We start from the raw sequence: 27,613 nt of genomic DNA on the forward strand, positions 1-27,613 counted from the left end.
CTGTAGAATACGATCATATGGGCGTAACCCAGCTTTGTCCGCAGGCCCACCCGGACGGATCATGTTCACATAAACACCCTTTTCCAGCAGACTGTCCGACAGGCTGAACCCAAAATCCCTGCGGTCAGCATCCTTCTGTACACAGATCTGAGACGGAGAGAGACGATGAGGATCAAACAGTCATTCAGTTGTGATTTCAGCCGCTGGGAAAGTGAACATTACCTTATGAAGCTCTAATGGCATTGATGGGCTGGTGTCCTGCATGTCTTCCGGTACAGCTGTGTTCTGTGAGGTCCTCTCTGGGCTCAATGCAAGAGCGTTGGTCCTGCTTTCATTTTGCTTCTCGCCGTCTTCTCCTAAACTCAGTGTGCTGCCTGACATTATAGTAGCCTACGAAAGAATTAAAACACACTCCAATACAAACTGCACCACATTTGATTTGGAAAGACATGCAGGACTAACATGAATGATGCATTTGCTGAGATTTAAATGTTGTAAATTGGCATCATTACTCCAGTCTTCAGTGTCACATGATACTTCATGAAATCATTCTAATATGCTGATTACTTATACTAAAGACTTAATAAAGGTTAAAAAAAAATACTTATCTTGGTAAAGATTTTATTTAAAAAGTCATTTTATCTTGGTACAGATTTTTGTTGAGAATTACTTCTATCATGGTATAGATTTTGGTCATGTTGCCCACCTCTACGTAACTAACTGGGAGCGGCTAGAAAGCCAAAACATGATGATTTAACAATCTAAGCACATAGACTGTATATAAAGTGTTGATTCACCTCAAGTTCCCGCAGGATTTCCGACTGGCCGCAGGTCTCCAGGTCCTGAAGAGCTTGTGACCAATAGTTCTCCTGAGCGTCTGTATTGCTGTGGCTGTGACAGCGTGCGGGGCTGACAGATCTGTGTCAATGCAAAGCAACCTGGGTAATGTAAGGCCAGGTGTACTATTGGAAACGGAGCTCTCTCTCTCTCTCTTTATAAAACTGTACTGTATGGCATGATTAATACAGTCACTGTACACTGTGCTATAACAAAAGCGGCGGTTAGAGAACGAGTAACACACACAGATGTGTCCAAAGAGGCCGTGAACTAATTCCTGGCGATAAAAGAATAAAATGATAAAAAAGAAGCAGACAAGGGCGGATGACAGCGAGTGGCCCACGGATGATTAGTAAGGCAGACGAGAGACAGAAAACCTGAGAAAAAATAGAAAAGAGAAGTGTAGGAGCATACAGAGACAGTGGAAGCAAACAGGCCAGTGGTTTCTGCAAAACTGCAACAGAAAAAGTGTATGCCATAAAGGATTTACAAAGAAAGGCCATACACTTTCCACTGGATCATCAAAATCACCAACAAATTGTCTAACTTAAATATGGGTGAATCTCATACGGTAAAAAAATGTATACCTGTATTACGGAACATTAATCGCTTACATACATACAGATGAATTTCCATTTAAGTGCAATTTTTTTAGTACTTGCTGTTGTCACTTTTAGTTACTTTAGTTTACTTCATCTAAATAAGTTTATATACATATAAATACACATTACCATACACCCAAAAGTTTGGGGTCAAACATTACTTAAGTATTAATTTTTTTTTTTTTTTTTACTTTTATTATGCAGACATGCATTAAATTGATCAAAAGTGCCAGTAAAGTCATTTATAATGTTTCAAAAGATTTCAGTTTCAAATAAATGCTGTTCTTTTGGACTTTATATTCATCAAAGAATGTATCACTTTCCATAAAAATATGAAGCAGCACAACTGTGTTCAACATTGATAATAATCAGAAATGTTTCTTGAGAAGCAAATCCGCATATCAGAATGATTTCTGAAGATCATGTGACACTGAAGACTGGAGTAATGATGCTGAAAATACAGCTGCGCATCACAGGAATAAATTACATTTTAAAAAGTATTGTAACAATTGTAATAACATTTCAATATTTTTACTTAAATAAATGCAGACTTGGTGATCATAACATTAAAAAAATCTTACTGACCCCAATTTTTTTTAACGGAAAGAGTACATATTTTGCTATGATAAAAAATAAAATTAAAAAAAGTCCAAAAATCATAATCTTGTAAAATGTTGTAATACTAATGATACAACTGATGTATAAATGTGTTACAATTTAAATAATGTATCTTTGAATTATGACCTGGAAATGTTTCATGAGATTCACCTGTATGTTTCATTCTTAAGTGCACATACATGGAAAATAATAATTGACAAAGCAAGAGAAACAGCCACATGATTTTGTGTTAGCAACCAAAACTAAAAAACAAGCAAGAAATGTTCTTATGCACAAGTGTCCTTCTCATAAAGAAATCAGCTGTTATGCTTCTTAACCTCCTAGTTCCTGACTAGTATCTCTAAGATTAAAACAAAAAAGTACTGTCCCAATGTCCCTAAATTAACTCTCACCCAGAGTATGTCCAATCCTCCTCGCCCAGCCTCCCATCATACATTGTAGGACGGTGGGCGTGTCTTCTGGAGATCAGTGGGCTCCTGTGATTGGTCTGTCTCCAGTCACTGGGATGAAGAGTGAAATCAGACGCCCTATGAATATAGACACCTGAAAATAAAAGTTTAGGTTTGATTATGTCCAAACACGAGATAGATTTGAGAGCTATGATGAAGGGGAAGAATTTCCAGAAATAACGACTATAAGGAATATAGTGTCCTGTATTTATGGATCTTTTATGGTCCTTTTGGAACTTGAAAGCATCTGGTGACTATAAAAAAAAAGTTGCTTGAAAATTTTTGGGTGAATAATCTCCAGTGTTGCCAATTGGGCTATTTTAAAATTGCCATCACAGAAAAAAATTACACAACTGTGGGATGTGGGTTTTTGGATACTTTTAATGGATGGCGGCTGGCAAAAGGTCATTTAAAATATCAGACAGGATTTTAATTCCCTGTATGAAGACAGATGATTTTTAAAGGGAATTGGGGAAGTAAAAGAACAGTATGCATAACTAGCTAAAAGACTATTTCTATCTCGCATTTTAAACAACTGATTATGCAAAGTGCTTCAAAAAATATAAAACAGACAATTACAATCAAAGAAAGAGTAAAAGAATTAAGAGTATCTATCTATTGAGTATTTTATTCCATATATATGATGTATAAAAAACTGAATATTTAGATAAGCACAAACTATATATAAACTAGTGTAGCTAAAATTATCCAAATAATAATAATAAAACAAAACTAAAATATTTTATTTTATGGGAATCCTGCAGCTGTAAACTGTGACTGGATGTGGGGAAATATGAGCTAGTTTTCTTTCTTTTTGGGCAGGTTTGGTTTAATATTTTTCTGGGACCTGGAAACCGTGTCCATCTCCTTAATTTTCCAAGGCTTTTTCACTGACCTCAATAAAAGAAAACTCTTAGGACAAATCGCAATCCAGGCACAGTCATCTTTTCTGAACCCTCTCGCCCACTTGATTAATGTCCTAATGAGTTAATTAACCCTCACTGACCTTAAGTTTCAGCCCATGTTAACATTCAATTATGTTTGTCATCATCTTCCGCACCTTGACTTCCGTAGCCGGCATCTAAGGCCGAACTATCCCACGAGTCCATGGCTGAATCCAGACTGGGCGGTGTGGTCAGGCGGTGAAGTTCAGAGTATTTTCCTCTCCTGAGAGAATCTGAGCGATCGTCTTCCATGTCACTGACGCACGAGGCCGTCCTGGACGGGCTGCTCCTGTCCGACTCCAAAAGTGCTGGAAAAGACAGATGTGGGTCAGGAGGACAAGCACCGATGCATTATTCATGAAGATGCTTTTCTTAGTGGATAACATGTCGGAAATGTTTGCATGCACTTCTCCAGAACACACACAGGTCTAAATTCTGACACTTACGTTCAGATCGCTTCTTGATCTTGAGCGTAACCGTGTCTCCGGCGGTCTGCAGCAGGTGGATGGCCTCGCTCAGAGGCTTTCCCTTGAGACTCATGTTATTGATGGCCAAAACACGGTCACCGATATGAAGAGCACCAGTCCTTTACACATAAAAACACTAACACACTGTCCACTAGATATAACACGTGAGCCTGCTGCTCAAGATGTCAAAAGATGTGTGTTATGAAACATGCAGGTTTGAGTATGTATTATTCATGTACTTCTGCATGAAACACTGGATGAGATGGTGAGGGTTTGTGTGCACCTGTGCGCGAGGCCGTTGCGGGTCAGGCTGGAGATCAGGATGGGGTTGAAGGGCTCTTCAGTGCCTGAAATGGTGATTCCAAGAGGACCTCCGTGTCTCTTGAGCTCTACTGTGAATATTACTGACCCGGACGACTCTAATTCATCTGCAATAAACAAATACACAAGTTAAAATATCCCCAGTACAAATGAGAATCACCATTTCTTTTTTAAAGAGTTAACACGCACAAACAAACACACTCACCCAGGTTGTCTTCATCTTTCTGAATCCGCAGTTTGACCATCCCCTCGGCCTGCTGGAGGACCATCATGGCCTCATCCATCCCACAATTATCCAGCCGAACATTATCAATGGCCAGCAGGCGATCACCTGGCTCCAGGGTTCCTATTCTATTATAAAATGCCATTTCACATCAATATCTATCAATCAGTTTTTCATGTCAAAGAAGGTTTATCAAATTAATTGTTGTAATATGTTGTATTGATGGTTTACCTGTGTGCAATACTGCCTCTCTGTATCTCAGAGATGATCAAAGGTTTTCCTGGCTTCTTGCTCACTGCAAATTAGAATTCATTTGTAGTAGAGTTCTTTATTTTGCAACATAATTTAATGCAATTACCAACTTAAATTTGATATTAAATAGAAAGAGTTGAAATCTAGGTGCATTTGATCTGTATTAAGTATTCTAGGTCAACAGCGCCCCCTTTTGGTCGTCTCTCACCGCTGATCGTAATGCCCAGCTCCACTCCACGTCTCTTGGGCAACTTAACCTGAAATGTGCCACTGCTGGGAATCACTGATTCTGTGAGATACACACACATAAATATACATATAAAACCTGTGGCTGTGTGTTCAGATCACATTTAAAATCAAGTTGAATCACTGATCTTTCTTTGTACCTGCAACATCAAACTCCACCTCCAGTATGACCTTATTGGCCAGTGCTGCATCTCGGAGCAGCTGATTGGCCTCTTCCAGTGTTCCATCCTCAGTGGGAATTCCATTAATGGAAAGAATTCTGTCTCCAATTTGTAACACCCCACACCTGGAAAGCAAAACTATATGGCACACATTCAAATAAACACAGACACGTGTCAATATGTTGCAGAATTGGGGAAAAAAAGGTGACTTTTTCTCTCACAATTATGACTTCTATCAATTCTAACCTTTTTTTAAGGATATAAACTCGATTAGTGTTTCTGCCACAGAATAGAAAATTCTGGTAGAAAAAAGTCAGAATTGTAAGTTAAAAAGTTGCAAATTACCTTTTTTTTTAATTCTGCAAAACATTATAAGACACTATTCAATATTTAAAATATTTTATAATAATAACGATAATATATAAAGATGATGATAACAGAATGAACGATCGTCATCGAAACAAATCAAAGAAAAAATTTCATTCTTTTATGCTCAACAAGTCTGCATTTATTTGATCAAAATACAGTAAAAACTATTTTGTGAAATATTACAATTTAAAATCACGTTTATATTTCAATGGATTTTAAAATGTATTCCTATGATGCAAAGCTGAATTTTCAGCAGCCATTACTATTACTACTATCAACGTTGAACACAGTTGTTTTAGGATTCTTTGATGAATAGAAAGAACAGAATTTATTTAAAAATTGAATTATTGTATTAAACAGATTCAATATATATCTGTGGTTGTATATCCGGTTGTTGGTTTGTATTTTGATAAATGTTTCAGGTTTGCAAACCTGGGACTGTACAGTAACATCTACAATCCTGAAGCAAGCTGTCACAGGTGATCTTGATACTGGGCCAAATCAGTGTCTCAGCTTTCTCTCATGCTGTAAGGCTCGTGTGTGTGTGTGTGTGTGTGTGTGTGTGTGTGTGTGTGTGTGTGTGTGTGTGTACACATGTACATACATCTCTCCAAAGACACTAAATGTACTAGACAATGGCTTCAGCATCCATCATGTCTACAGTTTGACAGCTGGGAGCAGCGGCGTCCTCTCACCTTTCAGCAGGTGTGTCAGGCTCTATAAGGTGAACACAGGCAGGTGCTGACAGCGGTTCAGTAGCAAACACTCCCCCCTGTAACTGCAGGCCGAATCCAGTAAGAGGATCTCCTCTCAGAAGCACCTCACTGGTTTCTATATGCACCACCTGACCACCGGCACCCACTGTACTCGTCGCCAGAGACACTGAGAGAGAATGGTTCATATGTTTAATAAGATTAAATAATTATTTGACATACAATAATGCAAAGTGGAGCTAAAAACCCTTTATCACAGGTCAAAAACACTGATTGAGTTTCTTTTATTTTATTGTGTTTTTCTTTTTAAATCTTTAACAGCACTGTAAGACATTATTCAACAATTAAAATATTAAATAAACAGTGATGATTAATTAATAATGATAGATAAATACTGTAGATAAACAAACAAACAATTCTTCCAAAGTAATATTGTTTATTAGCTATGACTAGCAACTTGGGGCATTAATATAGAAAGTATATCGGCTACTTTAGTGTCACTCTTATTATACTGGATATTATCAGCATTATTATTAATATTAAAAAAAATATATATTATTTTAATTTCTTTTACATTCTGCAATAACATTATGATTAAAAAAAAACTATTCAGTATATAATATATTCAATAATAATAATAATAATAAACAAATAACTCTTCTTTCTCAAAGTAATATAGTTCATGAGTGATATTAATACAGAAAATATATTCGATTTTAGTGTTTCCCAACCTGACCATAACTACAATATTTCACTTTTAAAATGATTAATTGATTAACTACAATCAAATTATACTATAGGTGACTCACCAAATAGTGTTTGGCTTTGAGATGCATTTCTGAGGGCAACTGGAGAATATTTTTTTTTTAAAGAAAGTCTAAGCGAATTTATTTATGAATAAAATTAACTGAAATTCCAAATTTCTCTTTTATAATTTTAAAGCAAATTTTTGAGTTGAAAATCAACGACTGAGATATTTTACAATGACAAACACTGTTAAAGACTGCTGGAATACTGTATCCGTTTCATATTATGTATGTTCTGTATGTAACCTTATTATTTTCATGTAAATCGTTTTTCTCTTTTTGTCTAGATGTCAGAAACAGTAATATTAAATGAGAGACAGCTATACTAAACTGGACATAAAACGAAATGAGATGTGACATAAATCTGTATATGAATGCGCTCACAGGAGCTCTTGTGGTCTCTTCTCCTCTGTCTCCTCTTGGTGGCGGTGCAGCGAGGGCTGGATGGGTAAGAGGGCAGGGTGCTGCTGGGGTACGTGTTGGGGTACGTCGACTGGGTGCCACAGCTGTAACTGTGAAAGCCTGATGTGTTTGCAGAGATGCCAGTCGTCACAGCTGGAGGAGCAAAGAGTCAAAGCTGGAACTACCCTGTGTAATTGGCTTATGGCTAAATGTGGAATGAATGGAATACTAACATACCGTTAGTATGCAACCAGAGTGAAGGCCAGTTTAATTATAGCAATATGATTTTTAATCAGTTTAGTCAGTATTTAAATGACTGCAAAACTGCTTTAAAACAGCACAGTTTGCAAAAACTGGAATGCAAATAAATATATGCCTTGACTTTGTCTGAAAATTGTAAAAAAAAAAACATTAATAAAAAGATTAAAACAATAAGTATATAAAAATGTATAAATGAAAATAAATAATAATATAAGTCAATATGTAAATGAAATTGAAAAAAATTAATGAAAGAAAGATCATGAATAATGAAAATAAAGTAAAAAATGAATAAAAATTTAAAAAAATATAAAAGAATATGTAAATAAAAATGAATAAATGAAAAAAAGAAAGAATATAAACAGGTAAATATGAATAAGAAGAAATAGAAAAGAAAAATTAAATATAAATAAACAATGAAAAATGTAAATAAAAACATGAATATAGATTAAAAAAAGAAAAAGAAAAAAAATGAAAAAGAAAAACTCATTCACGGATGATATTACTTCCAATAAATCTGCCACACAGGAAATCAAGTGCAGTTGCGCATTGTATTGTGGGATACAGTTTTCCACACGGTGTGCTCTGTCAAATGCAGCACATTTCTGGCAAAAGCACTACAGTAGGTCATCAGGTATTCCACTCATACAGACAATTTGCACCCTGTGAACAGTATGCATGTGCTACAAAAATAGTTGAGCATTAAAATGCTTAATGATATGCTTGAAACTGCATCATTACATCTCGTTTCTATATTTAATGCACAGTTCATTATGGAGACGTGCACACAGGGGACACTCACATCGGTGTGAGGGTGTAGGGGTGGTGTGACTCCAGGCCGAGGACGTTTTTTGGAAAGGTGGAGGAGCGCTGAGGCAGTTGTCACTAGAGTCCCACTGACGCTGACTACTCCTCTGGACATGCACTGCAGGGAAAACACAGACACACACAAAATGGGCGGTAAATGGGTTATTTCTGCCGAAAACAAGCTTATGTTACAGCACTTAGGCTGATATGTGCCTGCAGAAAGATCTGATGTGGACTGATCCACACTGCTTCACTGATCACTGACATTCACAGGGCCGAATCAGAGACGCTGCTCACAGCCACGCGTTTCGTTCGCTCCTTCACACACAGCACATTTATTCCTGCCATTTCTTTTTCTCTCTCTTACATTTCCGGGCCAGCTCTAGTAAGGCTGACAGCAATGGAAGAACCATCTTAAAACTCTCTCTTCACTCACGATTAGAACAAATGCTCTGCAAGAAAGAAAGAAGACATTGTTTTGGATTCTGACAAACGGTTCCTTGTGACACTAAGCAGCTGTGTCACTAACGATGCTTAATTAGGCATGCATCGTGCCACGCTCATCAGACCAGCTGTTTAGACAGAGATAAATCTGCACTTCAAAGAGCTCCTGTGCCTTGCTTTTCTTTGTATTACTCTGCTGTCTTATAAGCAGCTATTGCAACTATTTTTCTTCTTAATCCTAAATACTAAGCTGTGACAAAGGAGGAAAAATAGTCATGCTTTCAAAATAAGCCTCAAACTTTTTAATCAGACATACCCTGAACCTGCTGATATGGCTGAACATTACACATCCTGGCAAATATAGTTGGTCATACAGGTATTCATATAAAATATAATAAATAAACAAATACATGTTTATTTAGCATTTTTTAATGTGTAAAAACATCTAAACTCTTGGAAGTCTGATGAATCATAAAATAGATCACAGTTAATATTAATTACATAGTAGGTCATACAGGATTCAGAAAATTAGAAAATATAGAAAATACATAAAAACATATTCACAATATCATGGAATGTGTGTTTTCACTGACAGATGTGTCAACAGTATTGTTAATTAAAACTATTTAAAAAAATGTTTTAATAAAGCTGAAATAAAATGTTTTCCTAAATATTTTTCATTCTAAATATTATAAAAAAATCTCAAGAACTTAGATAGAACTTAAAGAAATTTTAAAAACTAAATTTTTTTTTTGTTTTACTTTGAAGTATGAAAATTATAAAAAACTTAAACTGAATTAATAAAAAAAATGCTAAATAGAAATATTTAAACTACAAAAACTAAATGACAAAAGCATATGAAATTACTAAAATGTAAAATAAAATTATGATCAGAAAAAAACACCACCATAATTCAATACTTCCGCAGTATGCTACATGCACACTGATTTTTTCTGTATGCATGGATGATGTACTGCATGTCAAAATGTGCTGTGTACAACAGAGCACACTGAGGGGGAAATGCATCCCACATTGCAATGCAAACATGAACTTAACCTTGCTGAATCAACCAGAAGAAATCTGTTTCATGATTTTTTAGATCAGACGCCATATATTTTATTTAAAACAGTATTAAAATTCCAAAATAAAAAGGTTCACTTCTGGGATGATATATGAGCACCACCAGATGCAAATCAGTGAAGGATCATGTGACACTGAAGACTAGAATATAATGGCTGCTGAAAATGCAGCTTTGCATCACAGGAATGAATCACATTTTAAAATATATTCAAATAGGAAACAGTTACTTTAAATTGTAATAATATTTTACTGTTTTTACTGTATTTTTAATCAAATAAATGCAGCACTGGTGAGCATAAGATACTTCTTTCTGTACATTCCTCAGTTTTCAGTTCTGCAGTATATAATCTGTGCACATGAAAAATGACTCCACATATGAGATTAATCTCTGACAGATGAGCTGCCCAGTGAGCTCAAGCCTGAGCTAAAGAGGATGCAGGTGTTCAAATCACTTTATAACTGCTGTGCGTCTGTTCATATCACATTTCTTGAAAATCCAATGATACAGTCAGAATGCAGTTTTCTAGTAACATAGTAAAGCCAGAGTGAAGGCTCTGATCTCATGGTGTGTGTGTGTGTGTGTGTGTGTGTGTGTGTGTGTGTGTGTGTGTGTGTGTGTGTGTGTGTGTGTGTGTGTGTGTGTGTGTGTGTGTGTGTGTGTGTGTGTGTGTGTGTGTGTGTGTGTGTGGACTCGTGTCTGTAGGGTAGGGGAAGTCTTGCCTGCAGTGCTCTGCATATTAAGAATGACTCATGATCTTTGTAAGAAAGTGGCCCAAAGCTGGACACCAACAAACACTACAAACCGACACTGGCACAAATAAAGGTCAAAGAAAGACAGAAATAGAGAAGAGAAGGAGAAATGAAGATGAGACAAGGAAAGAATCTGGTAAGGATGAAAGTGTAAAGGAGCAGCTGTGAATTGAATACATATTGTAAATATGGATCGTAAACATGAATAGGATATGAATTTAAAATATGAGCTTTAATGCCTTGGAAAATCCGTCTGGATAAATGCATAAGCGTACTGCTGACTGCGCAGTATACAATGATTACAGCCTACTGTTTTTAGAATATAAAAATAGTATGCAAAACTAAACATTTCAAACTGTATGCTGCTTATTTTCTCCATATGAACTATGATGTCCAGTAAAACAAAGAGTATGGAATTATGCTATTGCAAACATAGCCAAAGTAAAGCTGCTTGTGAATAATTTCTACCAGACATGTCTAGATTATCTAAGCTTGTGAATATCAGTCACTATGGGTCTTTGAGGTGTTTATGAGCTGTGTGTGACAGTGAGTGTCTGCAGACCTGTGTCACGTGAGCAGTGTTGAGCGGTCAGGATCTCTAGTTTGGTGAGCTCTGAGGAGCTGGACAGGAGCTGCTGAGCCTCCATCAGAGAGCAGTGCTCTGTGCTCATGCCATCTATAGCCAGGAGAATATCTCCCACATGCAGAGCACCACATCTGAGGAAAATAGGGGAAGACGGCAAGAGAGAAACAGACAGCGGTAACAAGGTGAGAAAGTCATTTGTGTGGAGCAAAGCAAGAAAGGGGCTGAAAACAGTCACAGCAGATGGGAAGGTGTGGAGTAAAGAAAAAAAGAGACAGCAAGAGAAAAGAATAGCTAAATATGTTTATTTACAAAGGATTATGTGAGAATATACTTGTTGAGATCAGGCAGGGGAATGATGGGAGATATGATGCAAATATTATACTATTTAGTTTCTTGTTTATTTAACAGGGACTATAAACATTAATGCACCTTATAATCAGTATAAAATAAAAAGCATAAAGTACATAATATCGTATAATATAAACATAAAAATAAATATATGTTAATTTATTGTAGACAATATTTATTTAAAATGATACAAATTCTCAAAAAATATTTGACTGTAAGATGTGCATTATCGGTGTATGAGGCTGTCGGTTTATCTTGGAACCATAAAGCTGCTGATAAAAATCAAATATCAACCAACTGACCACATACTGACAGAAGAATCTGCTTGGCTGATTTATCAATCCATCACTCTTGTAAATTTGTGCATGCATTTTGGGTGTTCTCACCTGTCCGCAACACTAGCAGGTTTGATTTTCTGGATTGTAATGACCTGTTTGTTCCTGTAGATGGAGGTAGTGAGACTTAGTCCCAGTACTGAACCTGCGGAGCGTGCAATGTCCACCTGGAGCGGCCCAGAAGACTTCTGGACTGAGTCTGCCATGAGGTCAAGCCGGAACCAGAGAGAGACAGAAAAGAGTAGGGGATATTACATTTTAATTCAGATATGTACAAAATATCTGAAGGAAGCTTTAATCTGATCGCCTTCCAGGTGTAAAGACAGAGATCACATTGTTGCTTTGGGAATCTAGAGGGAAGTAGAATATGTTTCTACTCTAATTAAGGCCACATGAGAGTATCTGTGCATACAAGCAAACTCAAGCGCATGTCTCTGTGCACGTGTGCATCTGTGTGCCTGCTCACCCATGACCATGATGTCGTACTCGATGAGGAAGAAAGCCTCCTGGCTGCTCTGCATGATCAGGGTCAGAACGTCAGCATGTTTCTGTCTGTTCACAGCAACACCGTTCACGCTCAACACTCGGTCGCCCGCTCGCAGGGTACCCTCTCTGACAGACGGAGAAACATGGAGAGACGTACGGAAACATAAAAAGACAGTAACAGAGATGAGAGGTGAATGCTAAGATAAAACAGTCCAACCAGGATTTCTTATGATCAAAATGACTGATTTTGTGGTGTAATTTCCAGCATTTCATGGAAATTGTATGATTTATTTTTATAATTAGGATATCACATTTACCATGTGTATGACACTAAAAAGCCTCACTCATGCATGTTTCTTAATCAGATTAATGTGTGTAGAGACGAATTACGCAGAAACACAAAAATGCAACATTTTGCTGATTTTGCTGAATTGTGAAAGACTGGGGGTACTGATATAAGTGTTGTTTTGCATGAACAATATGCATTGTGTAAGTGTAGTTATTATGCTCATCTAATTCACATTAAAGCAAGAAGTTGAAACAGGAAGTGTTCATATGCATGTGTTTCGTCTGCTCTTCTGTGTGTGTGTGTGTGTGTGTGTGTGTGGGCTACAGGCTGTGTTCTACCCTTCTCACTCATTCTAATGTCATCAGCCTATGCTTCGGTTAACATGTGCCTGCAGAACCAGCTTACAGGGTTCAATGATCACACATAAAACATACAGAATGCTCCCATAATCTACACCAAATACATAACATCTCATACACAGATACACAAAAACTATAACTAATATAACGCCAATATATACCCAAATAACCTACCGAATGCATGCATACAGCACTGATGTGACACACACACAGAGGCAGAGAGCTTCACGATGATTCAGACATTCTGCTAATTAACAAACAGAGATGTTCTAAAGGACCTCATGTCTCACACACACCAGTGATTTGAGTCATGATGGTCTCACCTATCTGCGGGTCCGCCGGGCCTGACGTAGGTCACTACTAGAGGACGAGCCTTATGCCAGTCCTCATGAAAGCCCCCTGAAAGCATGTGAAACACACACCTGACATGTCAAGCCAACCTCCATTAATAAAAAAAAGCAGAACAAAAAAAAAAAACACTCCTGCCCCCCAAAAAAATAACACAAAAAAAATTCAAAAAAAAAAATTCCTCCTCCCCCATCATTTAAAAAAAAGCAAAAAAAACACAGTTACAGTGCTGAAGTAGAACTGAAATTCCTGAAATGTTTTGTCATTTTAAATCTAAAATATTTTCTTTAAGTATCCCCTGAGATTTTAAGTTAATATTGCAATAATACAACAAACCATTTACATGTTCACTGTTTTCTGCTGTTAGTTAGAGGTCACATGACATACAGAAAATCATTTCTTTAGTAAGTTAGATGTTTTTATATGAAAATTATTAATTTATTTTAATTTGACATTTTTATGATTAAATTAATTATTAGCACAACCCCCATGCAGTTCCCTCATGAACCCATTTTGGGAAAAACTGTTGTAATGAACCTGGAATATTCTTTGTGATATAATTAAATATATATATATATATATATATATTCCTATAGAGAGAGAAAGAGAGAGAGAGAGAGTTATAGAGAGAGAAAGAGAGAGAGAGAGAGAGAGAGAGAGAGAGAGGTGTATTTCAGATCATAATTGATGTAATTTTCCTCTGTTTTAAATTTATAAATTCATTAATTTATAGTAAAAAACACGTGAGATATTCATGTAAAGACATTTCAAGGTGTCTGATGGTGGTTCGGTACCTCTCAGAACGAAGCCAAAGCTGTTCCCTTCTTTTTCCAAGCACACTTCAATAGTTTTAGAGATGACGCTGCAGGGATTGCTAGGAGCTAAACACACAGAGAACAGCTTGTGTTAATGTCACAGGAGGATACAGACTGAAATATTTTTACTTTAACAAGACCATAAACACTAATGGCATGTATTTGTCACATAAGAACTTTAGAAATGTACTAAAAAAAATAAAATAAATACTAGTATAAGAGACTTCTTTCAAAAACATCTTAAAATCTTACCGACCCCAAACATTTACTCAGCAAGAGACTGGAGTGAATGTGAATGTATTTGTGTCCGTACCGAATGGCGGCAGCTCGTACTCCACCTCCAGCACCACACGCTCACCGATGTTCTTCAGCATGCTAATGATCTCATCATGTCTAAGTTTGGACAGGTTTATGCCGTTCACTGACTTAATGTAGTCCCCAACATTGAGCTGGTCACTCCTGCCACACAGACACATATGGAAAACTGAACAATGCAGTGATACATTTTGGTAACGTGTTTCTGTTTAATATGTTTGGGAAAAAGTGTACAGAAACAGTCTGTATGGCACTAGAAATGCCACGGTCATGGGTTCAATTAATAAATGTAAAAGTACATTCTTACAGGCAGATATTTATCTTTTACAAATACATGAAAAAGGCCACATTTATAGTATGCAACCTAGAATTTGTCCCTTTAATTCTATTTCAAATAAATTATGTTCTTTTGAACTTTCTATTCATTAAAAACCCTATAAAAATGTATCAGTTTCCACAAAAATATTAAGCCACACAACTGTTTTCAACATTGATAATAATCAGAAATGTTTCTTGAGCATCAATTCAGCATGTTAGAATGATTTCAGGATCATGAAATTATGCTGAAAATTCAGCTTTACATCACAGGAATAAATTACATTTTAACATATCAAAATAGAAAACAATTTACTGTTTTTACTGTATTTTTGATCAAATAAATGAATAAATCTTTCAAAAACCAATCACATACGGAAAGGTAGTGTATGAACATCTATAATTGGTAATGACATCACTAAAAAGATTCTAATGTCATTCACAGATCTAAATCCAAAGCACAAGATTTATTCCATATAACATGGCTGCACCGATATGAAGTCTGCACAATCATCAACAAACTGCATCTGCTGCTGAAAGGTGTGTTGTGCAGCAGGTATGTGCGCTGTGTGAGTGTATACATGTGTGATGTTAGCAGAGCTGACTCCTCATGTACTGTTGTAGAAGCTGATTTAAGCCAGCGCTGGGATTTTGACTGTAAGCATTAACTTAGACAACAGCACACGCTCGGAACCGATACAATGACGACACACAAAAGTAGTTCATTTACACATGAGGCACACAACCGAAGGCAAAACGAAACACCAAAAACACATCATTTCATGATTCTGCATAATTATGCAGTAGAGTTAGACAACATTAACACGCATAATAATTACACACTCTGCGCTAGAGCTTCAGAAACGGATAAAACCATTAGCTGTAAACTACAGGGTCACAAGTTTAAATCACCTGGCTGCAAAACAAACGTTTGCAACTCTGCATTCAGCAACATGCACATCAGTCCTGCGGCTGCCTACAGGTCAGCGCAACCATTCAACTAAAATCTTCCTCGTGTGTGTGTGACAGAGAGAGAGCGGTCACATTAGGCCTGCATCAGCCTGTCATACTAGAGGCTGATGTGATGGAGCTGCCCACATCCTGAGGTCTCACACACAGACACACACACACACACACACACACACACACAGCCCAGATCCTGACATTAAAGAGCTGTGTGAGTAAACATGGTGCACCACACACACTACACCAGTGCTATTTTAGCATCACTGGGATACTATTATAGTTTTTATGAATATTTTGATTTAGTTTTTATTTTTATATTTTCCATTTTCATTTAAAGTTTTTGTCATTTTACTGCATTTTTGTCATTTTTATTAACATATTTTCTGGTAAATAAGTTGTACACATTACAACTGTGTTGATTTAGTATCACTAAGATATTATTATACTTTTGATTCATATTTTGTATTAGTTTTTACAAACCCGATTCCAAAAAAGTTGGGACACTGTACAAATTGTGAGTAAAAAAGGAATGGAATAATTTACAAATCCCATAAACTTATATTTTATTCACAATAGAATATAGATAACATATCAAATGTTGAAAGTGGGACATTTTGAAATGTCATGCCAAATATTGGCTCATTTTGGATTTCATGAGAGCTACACATTACAAAAAAGTTGGGACAGGTAGCAATAAAGAGGCCGGAAAAGTTAAATGTACATAAAAGGAACAGCTGGAGGACCAATTTGCAACTTATTAGGTCAATTTGCAACATGACTGGGTATAAAAAGAGCCTCTCAGAGTGGCAGTGTCTCTCAGAAGTCAAGATGGGCAGAGGATCACCAATTCCCCCAATGCTGCGGCGAAAAATAGTGGAGCAATATCAGAAAGAGTTTTTCAGAGAAAAACTGCAAAGAGTTTGAAGTTATCATCATCTACAGTGCATAATATCATCCAAAGATTCAGAGAATCTGGAACAATCTCTGTGCGTAAGGGTCAAGGCCGGAAAACCATACTGGATGCCCGTGATCTTCGGGCCCTTAGACAGCACTGCATCACATACAGGAATGCTACTGAAATGGAAATCACAACATGGGCTCAGGAATACTTCCAGAAAACATTGTCGTGAACACAATCCACCGTGCCATTCGCCGTTGCCGGCTAAAACTCTATAGATCAAAAAAGAAGCCATATCTAAACATGATCCAGAAGCGCAGGTGTTTTCTCTGGGCCAAGACTCATTTAAAATGGACTGTGGCAAAGTGGAAAACTGTTCTGTGGTCAGACGAATCAAAATTTGAAGTTCTTTTTGGAAAACTGGGACCCCATGTCATCCGGACTAAAGAGGACAAGGACAACCCAAGTTGTTATCAGCAATCAGTTCAGAAGCTGCATCTCTGATGGTATGGGGTTGCATGAGTGCGTGTGGCATGGGCAGCTTACACATCTGGAAAGGCACCATCAATGCTGGAAGGTATATCCAAGTTCTAGAACAACATATGCTCACATCCAGACGTCGTCTCTTTCAGGGAAGACCTTGCATTTTCCAACATGACAATGCCAGACCACATACTGCATCAATTACAACATCATGGCTGCGTAGAAGAAGGATCCGGGTACTGAAATGGCCAGCCTGCAGTCCAGATCTTTCACCATAGAAAACAATTGATTTTACATAATCCACTGGAAATTAGCGGTTAAAAATGTCAGGTGATTGGGGGGAGGGGTTAAAAAATAAGATGACATCTTGATGACATCAGTGGAAAAGGAAAGTCATTTCAGAGGTTATTTTAATAGAAAGGTTTCTCTTTTTTTTTCTTTTTTTTTAACCTTAAATTTTATGCTTCTCAAGATTCTCCTTCTGGGGAAAAAACGCAGTAATCTCACAGAGATCTCTCTCAACAATCTCTTATACTGTGCTCAGATTTGCCAAGATACCAAAGTCTTCTCTGTATTAGTTTTAGTTTTTAGTTTATTTATAATTATTATATATTATTTATATTTATAATTAATTATAATTATTTATTACTTGTACAAATTGTTATATGTTGATGTTATATGTTTTTATGTTTGTAATCTTGTTAATTGTGCTGCTGCCTATCTTGGCCAGGACGCTCTTGGAAAAGAGATTTTTAATCTCAATGAGTTTTATTCTGGTTAAATAAAGGTAATAATAATAAAGCACCAATTAAAACAAAAAGTGTTGTACACTACAAGATAATACATAAAGCCCACACATAATACACAAAAATACAAAACATAACATCTACGATTAGCATATTAGATTAATTAAAAGCCATTTGATTTTTAGGAGAGCTGTTACCCCACTGAAGCATAACTGAGTACTCCATGAAGTCGTTTGTGCTGTGAAAGAGCAACTTTTGAGCAATGAAACGTTCTACTGGCAGTTGAGTCACTGATCAGCATGCATTTGTGTGTGTCACGTCCGTTTCTCACCGGATCGCAAGACCTCCTGGTCTTAGGTTCGACACTCTTGGCTTGCCATCCTTGTCACAACCTCCGGAGATCGTGAGGCCGAGACTGGTGCCCTCTTTTTTAATCAGTTCCACTGTCGTCACACCTCTCTGCTCATCTGTGCATACACAAACACACACACAATAACCACACAAGCTCCAGCACACGGACCTTCACAGCAGGTAACTCACCCGTGGGTCCCCGGGGAGCTTGTGTAGCCATGCATTGTGACATGGAAGTCAGATTCATTTAACCATTTCATGAAGGGCAGATGGTAATATCGCAGTCTGGTAGTATAACAGACTGTGTGTAATAAATATATTTACACATTATGCAAGCAAACAAAGGTGTCCAAGTCATGTAGTTAAAATGTCAAATCATGTCCAAAGAATTGTAAAAAATAATAATAATTAATTAATTTAAAAAAAATGGTTTCCTTATTACTGATGTGTTTTGTTGTTGTTGTTTTATATATACAGAAAAAGGACAAATTAGGTCAATTTGGCTAAACTTTTCACATTAGACACTTGGAACCTAAAAGAGCTTCAGTTGCATTAATGTCATTTAAAAGTTTGGGGTCGATAAGATTTTTTAAATATTTTTAAATGTAGTCTTATGCTCACCAAGGCTGCATTTATGTGATCAAAATATAGTAAAAATAGAAATATAGTAAAATATGATTACAATTTAAAATAATTTGTATTTTGAAATGTAATTTATTCTTGTGATGCAAAGCTGAATTTTCAGCATCATTACTCCAGTCTTCAGTTTCACATGATCTTCAGAAATCATTCTAATATAATGATTTGCTGCTCAAGAAACATTTCTTAATATTATCAATGTTCTTGATATTATCAATCTTTTTCAATGATTTTTCATATAAATCTTTTGTAACCATGTAAAGGTCTTTACTGTCATTTTTGATCAATTTAACATCCTTTCTGAATAAAATTATTAATATCTTTAAAAATAAATAAATAAATACTTTCGCCAGAATTTTGAATGATAGTGTGTAACGATAAAATAAAATTTATGATTTTAATTGTTTTAATTTTTACATGTATTTCTTTGTCACAAACACAATATCTCACTTATAGTACACACTTTTTTCATTACTTCAAATACTGTATATAATTTAAGAAAAATAGAAATACAAAAATATTTTGCATTCCAAAAACGTTTATGAGCACCCATTAAGGAGAAGATATTTTGGATGTAGAATCAAATTACTCTAATATTTATGACAGAATAAAAATAAATAGCTCAACGAGATTTTATAAAGAACTATGTTTTTAATGCGAAGAAATTACTAAGTGTAAATGTTTAAAAATATTTACTATTTGCATAAAAGTTATGAGTTATCTCTCTCTTTTTTGTTCAGTTTTATTTTTATTATAAAACAAAATGTACTTTTTTATTATTTAGAATTTTTGTCACAAACAACAAATATTCAGTTAAAGAAAACAGAATTACAAATACTTTGTATTCTATAAATTTCCACTCATAACGGTTATGAGGACACCGTTAAGGAGAATATTCTATTCAGTTTGACCAAACGAAGATAAATTATATGCTGAGCTTTAATGATGCAGCCACAGCAATGAAAAGCGCTCATCACTGCTGTTAAATCTCTACAGCATCTGATCGTGAGTGTCAGTGTGGTAAATCAGTAGAGACTAATTAACTGACGTGATTTTTCACAAGCCCAGCGGATAAAAAGAAAAGAACAGAGAGAGCGACTGAGGGTTTACAGCAGAGATTAAATATCAGCATTATCACAGACTCTTTACCGTAATGTACGAGACACTGTATGTGTGCTGAGACTCACAGAGCTCCTTGATAAAGAGACTCAATCTAGAGCAAAACACACCTGATACAGCATCATTTCAAGCATTGAAGGAATAGTTCATCCAAAAATGAAATGAATGAAGTGCTGTTGGTTCACATGCCAACTTACCAGCAATGCTACTCCTCTTGTTGAGGCCACTGCTGTCACTTGCAGCATCTTTGTTTCCCTTTGTGTATGGGACATCATCTGAAACATGAAATGATAAAATAAATTATGATAATGAGTTACAAAGGCAATTTACTGAATAATCAGACTTGGATTGTTTGCTTTTAATAACATTTAGAATTAAATAAAACAAACATATAATTTAGGTATGCAACACACACTTTTTATGATCCAACAGTGAAAAAAAAAACTAAATTTAAGATTTATGTTTTTGAATTGCATCCATTTGGATAACACAGTTTTAACATAAGATAATGTAATCTGATGCATATCTGTCAGTCATACATAAATGAAACATGTAAGATGTCTGTGATAGTACTAATAATAAACTAATTATGTTTTAAATACATAACCAGGTTCATATATTTATCATCAATAAATCCTTTTTTTCTTAAATCTCACACATTTTAACTAACTGAATATCACTTGTTCCACAGCTAGCCATATTTTAACCAGGTTCACATATTCTAACTGAATAAATTTAATTGTTTTAAAAATTAACATATTTATGCTAAACCTCAACTATTTGAATAAATGCATTATGAAAATATTATTTAAATAAAGTCAATGCAAAAATGTTAATACTTTTTGAGTGCATAATCTTACCAGTTTCATTTATGTATGACTCACAAATATACATCACATTCAGTTTATTAGTTTACGTAAAAACTGTGCAATCCAAATGGATGGAAATTTTGTATGCAGTTGAAAATTATATAACAGGAAAATCGATTCACTCTAAAAAAAAAAAATAGGACTAAATGAAAGTCCTCGCCTATGTTATTTGGAAAGATACATTATGGAAGTATAGGTTGCGAATACAGTTTCACTTCAAGCAACTTTCAGATACTAGAATGGTTCCACTGGAGCAACCTAAAATGATGTTGAGAGCTCAAGGCTTGTCACTTGGTGGTTTTAAACTTAACATCCTTTCAGTTTTAAGTCCAGATCTTTAACCAGTAATGTACACAATCTGCATGTCTGATAATGTACGTTTGTTAACCCTAGAAATTTGAAATCTTGGACTGTTCACTACCGTTCAAATGTAACCGTTCTTAATGTTTTGAAAGAAGTCTGCATTTATTTGATTAAAAATAATTTAAAAGCAGTAATATTGTGAAATATTATTACAATTTAAAATGACTGTTTTCTATTTGAATATATTGTAAAATGTAATTTATGTTAGTGATGCAAAGCTGAATTTTCAGCATCATTACTCCAGTCTTCAGTGTCACATGATCCTTCAGACATCAATCTAATGTGTTGATTTGCTGCTCAAGAAACATTTATTATTATTATCAATGTTGAAAACAGTTGTGCTTTTTCATATTTTTGTGGAAACCATGATGTGTTTATTCTGAGGATTTTCTGATGAGTAGAAAGTTCACTAGAACAGCATTTATTTGAAATAGAAATCTTTTGTTACATTATAAATGTCTTTACTGACACTCACCCTTTCTGAATAAAAATGTTAATTTTATTTTACAAAAAAATATTACTGACCTCAAGCGGTGTTAAAATTGAAAATAATAAGAACTTGATGTAGAGGAAATTTGTGTGTTTCTCAACAAATAAAGGTCAACCAATCCCAAAGTGTTAGTCCCTCCAGAGTGTTAACAACCCATAAATCTCCTTTTGGTCAGTAAAGATGGTTCAGCTGCCCTTAAGGCCAAAAGATTAAACAAACCAACATCACCCGGACTGTTTCTTTAATAGTTCAAAGGCTCAAAACATCACACTACTGCTTTAACACTCAACAAACAGCACATCTATGAGTATTCAGTAATTGTTACATAATTGTTATATATCTCACACACACAGCAGCTTCTCTGAAAGTCACAACAGAGTAAAGCTGTCATTATGGGTCATGATAACTCATTTTCCAAGTCTATTAAAACTCTGAAGCTAATTTGGAGCAAAGCACTCCGATGGCCCTGGTTGTGTTAACACCAATCCTGATGTAGGTTAAACGGATGATGTTCTAACAATGCAAATGGAAGCTCAGGGACTATTTTCAGACCTGGGCTTTTATTTATAGAGGCCACAGTGGCCCCAGTTGTCATCCCTTGCTCAGCTCTCAACAGGCTTTTCCATTTACCAGCAGGGCTGGAGCTAAAAACCACATGGCCCAGGACAAAATGTTACTTCTGGGCCTTCTTTACCCCAGCCAAATACGTAGACAGTTTCATAGAGGAACATAGTGGACCCTATTTATCATTCGGTTCCATGGTAAATATCAAAGTACCATGAAATGCCAACTGATACCATATTGTACCATAATACCACCACAGTACTTTTTGAAAGTAGTTATGAAAACAATTCTCCAGATAGATAGATCCAAGGACGCATTATATCAACCAAAAGTGACAATAAAGATGTTTAAAATGCTACAAAATATTTCTATTTAAAAAAAAAAATACTGATCATTTGAACTTTCTAATAATCAAAGAATCCTGAAAAAAGTGTATCAGTTTCCCCAAAAATATGAAGCACCACAATTGTTTTCAACAATGATAATAATAAGAAATGTTCCTTGAGCAGAATGATTTCTGAAGATCATGTGACACTGAAGACTGGAGTAATGATGATGAAAATTCAGCTTTTGCATCACAGGAATCTGATTTTAAAATTTATGAAAATTGAAATCTGTTATTTTAAATTGTAATAATATTCAATAATATTAATTTTTTTCTGTATTTTTGATTAGGTAAATGCATCCTTGGTGAACAGAAGAGACTATTTTAAAAAGACACTAAAAAATCTTACCAACCCCAACATAATATTCTTAAAAAGAAAGGTGCGAATGTGGAAAAATGATCAACATGACTCACCACTGTTGTTGCGACCCTCTCTCCTCAAACCACACAGCATCATGGGAATATCACAATTCCATTCTGCCTCACATCCGTTTAGGAACTAGCTAAATTAACCTATCCAATTAAGCTACATTACATGTGTAACTTCAGTTAGGATTCCTTAGAGAATGAATCAAACAGACTAGATGAATCCATTCAGCGACCTCAGGTGGTTTTATCTATAGCTGTTCCTGTTGCACAGATGATGTTCAATCCATACAGGCAGACTACACAAATCATATAGAATTCCAGTTTTTTACATTAATATATGCAGATCAAATATATCTCTACTGCAGGTCCATGTGAGCGACTGTCAGAGTGTAATCCATGAATGCATAGCTGGAACTAGATTATTCCTGAGACATTCCAGTGCCACTCCAGTTTGATCTTTTCAAATAGCATAACGTGGTCTCCTCTGCACATGCAACTAGTCTCCTGTCAGTCATCCATGAAACACGTGTGATCCGCTCGCACAGATTCAGTCCTGCGTTTGCAGCGTGAGCAGAAGCAGATGGTAGTTTATCCAGCGATGACAGTGCTGCAGTATGGGAATGTATCTTAACGCTCCAGTGCTTGACAGCGATCAGACCCGGACAGAACACACACTCGCCCCTTCTCTCCTCTCCTCCCTCCTTTCTGCCACTCCTCCCTCACTTCTTGAGCTTCTCGCCATTCACATGCACTCTTCCTTCCTGCACTGGCCTATTAATCATCTCCGTTCACACACGCAGTCTTGCACTCTGTGCCTGAGAGTATCTTCCTACTGGCAAGCAAATGTAGACGTATATATTAAACACACACACACACACACACACACACACACAGCCAAACCCCCTCACTACTCTCTCAGCCCCCTCACACACAAACACTTCCTCCTCCCTGTCTGTCTCCCTCTCACATGCCTCGTTTCCCTTCATTTGCCAGCGGAGTATCTAGTGTGAAACAGCCTTTGCAACATTATACTGTACCATGGTAAATGTATTTAAAGAATCCTGAAAAAAATATATCTCACTTTCCACAAAAATATTAAAGCAACTGTTTATATTAACAGCACAACTGTTTTCAACTGATAGTAATTAAAAAAATTAAAAATAAAAATTTGATGACCAAATCAGCATGTTAGAATGATTTTTGAAGGACGACGTGACACTGAAGACTGGAATAATGATGCTGAAAATTCAGCTTTGCATCACAGAAATAAAGTCCATTTTAAAGTATATTAATATAGAAAAAAAATATTTTAAATTGCAATAATATTTCCCAAAATTACCTTTTTTACTGTATTTTTTTATTAAATAAATGCAGCCTTGGTAAGCAGAAGAGACATTTTACAACCAAGCATCTAGTGTGAAACATCCCTTGTAAATGTAGTTTCATTACCGTCAAATCACAGTCATCAAAATTTGAAAACAAAATGATGCACCAGGTAATAGCACGGTACTGATAATATATAATTTATAGAACATAGATGCATAGCATATTAATATATTTGACTTATCTACTGTACTATATTATTTATAGTATTTCAACTAAAACTATGGTAATACCATGACAAATCAAACATCATGATCCGCCACACTATGAAACATGATTAAAAAATATTTCAGTACCATGGTGCATTTCAAAGTACTAGTACCATGATGCCAGCACTGTACTTTTTTTCTAATGCTATAAATACCATGGTACATGATTTTCAGTGCTATGATCAAAGTACCATCTGATACCATCACAACATCGAGGTACTATTACTTTTTTACTCCTTTGTACTTCAATGTTATTACCATGAAAAATCCTAGTACCATGGTTTGCAAGCTTAATACTGATGTGAATATTAACTGGAACTGGAATGCTTGATTCTGATTGGACAATGGTGGCATTCTGACATGAAATAGTTTTATATAATGACTACTAATTTGTATAACTGACTGTTGTCACATATATATATATATACACATATATGTGCTCTCTTTCTTCTTACATAATAAAATAATAAATATTTTATAAACATTTATAACATTACTACTACAAATTTTTTACTACAGATTTAGCATTTTAGAATCAAATATATGCATCTATTCCTTATGTTGTTAAAACTGGCTTTTACTATTTTATGCACAGAATGAAAGACATACACTTTGCTAGCCTTTAAAGGGACAAACTAAGAGCAAGTCTGTGCAAATCTGCTCTCAGATTTCATTTTTGGGGGTTGGTGGGGGTATTTTACCCACTACTAGAGTTTTGTCTTGACAGCCGCATGTGCCTGAGACAAACACCTGTCTAACCCATCAACACACACTGTACCACACATTCTTCTCTGGTATACTGTAACACCCCCCGAAAAAAGCTCCTCCCCAGCAACAGATGACACACAACACGTAATATACAGTCAATACACCACACTGACAGTTTAATAGCTGCAAAGCTGGATTTTGAGTCTTCAGTGTCACACGATCCTTCAGAAATCCTTTTAATGTGATATGATAATATAATATTTTTTTTCAAAATGTAATCTTTTTTTGCTAAGAAATATGCTGAAATATTACTAAAATATTCAAAGAGAAAACTTTTCTTATAATTTTTCACAATATTACTGTTTTTACTGTATTTTGCAGTATAAACTTACTGTATAAATGCAGCCTTGGTGAGCATAAGAGACTAAAGACATTTCAAAATATCTTAATTATTGAAAGATTTTGACTGGTAGTTTACGTTTCAGTTTATGAGCACATGTCATGATAGTAATACATCTAATCAACGTGATTAAAAAATATATCACATTTTAAGCAAATAAAGTGTGAAATGATTAATAAAAAAAAAATATCAAAATAACTGATAATCTGTCATCTAATGCGGTGAAATTAATAAAGTACAAATACTGAGTGGGTTCACTGTAAAGCACTGCAGATTATTTGAAGTCATTTTAAACTATACAGCCCCCATGTGGCTGAACAGTGTTTTGCAGGTCACTTTAGCTGACATAGGACAACAGATCTTGCATTCATTTCTCAGACCCACACAGTCAAGAAAAAAAAAACATATATAAATTGACATTTATTTGAAAAAAATTACACACATATTAACTTCAGCATGACTGTTCATGAAGTACACAGCACCTGCAGATACAATTCACCCTTTACCTGTACAAACATCACCACACACTCACACCTTATTCACATTCTTTAATGTCTTACCTTTAACCCTTCCTCTGATAACTCCAACCCGACATCGTAAAGAAAACGAGAACACCTTCCTCTTCCCTTTGACTCCTCCAACCAGTCCTTTCTTCATGGTCGCCCATGCAGGGACCCCGTCTGGGAGCACTTTAGGATTTAAAGAACAACTAACTTGCCACATGGCTCCTCTTTCCTTCTCCTCTGGCCCGTACCACACGGATCTTTAGCCTAGTCTTGCTTCGGGTCTCTTTCTTTCTTATCTTCCTCCTCTACCCTTTCTCTTCATCCTGGAAGAGCTCTTTGTTCATTTTCTGTGGCAAATCCATGTGTCTTACTCAGATATGAAGGTTTCGAAGAAACAAGGCTGATCACTTTTCACCCTCCTCAATGTAACGTCATGAAAATTTGGGTATGAGTTAATAATAAATCCAGTTAAATACAGTGGGAAGGGCTGATAACACCGATGGGGTGCAAGTGTGTGCATTGGCTGCTCACAGATGAGACAGATGGACTGAAGCGGCCTGCTACTGAGATACAGGCTCCCAGAACCACAGGAGAGACACCACACTAACAATAAAGTACCAAAACTACTATGACAGAACCATATTTTCATTTGGATGTTTAAATACCATGGTACTGTATGTATAGTAATCATACAATAATATGGAGAGGGGACTGGGGCAAGTTGTCACAATTTAGTACTATCTCATTCAAATGTCCAATGAATTAATCCTTTTTTGTTATATTATACAAACTGTCAATGTGCAAATTAAAATGTCAAATATATAACATAAAGGTATAAAGTAGAATTGTTTTCTTAGGACAAGGGCATTTTAATAAGGCAGACCAGGTTGTCACACAGTTCATAATTAACAAAATATGTTTGCCAAAACATTGGTTTCATAACACTTCCATTTGTTAACATTAGTCAATCTTCTGAAGCACATTTGCATTTATTCATCTACTTTTTTTATTTATATATTTTTACTTACATTTGAGGGAAAGAAATTTTTACCATGCAGTCAAATGTTGACGGGAGAGATGAGTTTTCAGCTGTTGCTTGAATATTCAATGTTCATTTAAAAATGTATATTATAAAAATCTAAAGTTGTATCGGTTCATATAATTGAATGGAGCTAACATGAACTAACAATGAACAGTTGTAGCTAATCTTAAAGATGAAT

General features: G+C 35.7%; 1 protein-coding gene across 2 annotated transcripts; it reads right to left on the bottom strand.

The window, feature by feature from the left end:
• On the bottom strand, positions 1-27,224 carry grip2a (glutamate receptor interacting protein 2a). 2 transcript variants are annotated; one of them, XM_042761668.1, is made up of 23 exons: positions 26,448-27,223; positions 20,345-20,422; positions 18,370-18,505; positions 14,629-14,774; positions 14,295-14,381; positions 13,476-13,551; positions 12,485-12,630; positions 12,070-12,217; positions 11,312-11,466; positions 8,471-8,593; positions 7,393-7,563; positions 6,185-6,371; positions 5,100-5,245; positions 4,922-5,002; positions 4,693-4,756; positions 4,444-4,589; positions 4,201-4,345; positions 3,897-4,036; positions 3,567-3,758; positions 2,450-2,600; positions 798-938; positions 223-390; positions 1-147 (listed from the first exon to the last, which is right to left on the bottom strand). In XM_042761668.1, exons 1-22 carry the CDS (start codon positions 26,608-26,610, stop codon positions 381-383), a joined length of 2,832 nt encoding a protein of 943 aa, XP_042617602.1. In that variant the 5' UTR covers positions 26,611-27,223; the 3' UTR covers positions 1-147; positions 223-380. The 2 variants fall into 2 exon arrangements, with proteins under 2 accessions (XP_042617602.1, XP_042617603.1); XM_042761669.1 differs by lacking the exons at positions 1-147; positions 223-390; positions 798-938 and adding an exon at positions 948-1,214 and having other exon boundaries at positions 26,448-27,224.
• Positions 27,225-27,613: the final 389 nt, after the last annotated feature.

Source organism: Cyprinus carpio, chromosome A8 (assembly GCF_018340385.1).
Source record: "Cyprinus carpio isolate SPL01 chromosome A8, ASM1834038v1, whole genome shotgun sequence".
In the NCBI taxonomy this organism is placed as follows: domain Eukaryota; kingdom Metazoa; phylum Chordata; class Actinopteri; order Cypriniformes; family Cyprinidae; genus Cyprinus; species Cyprinus carpio.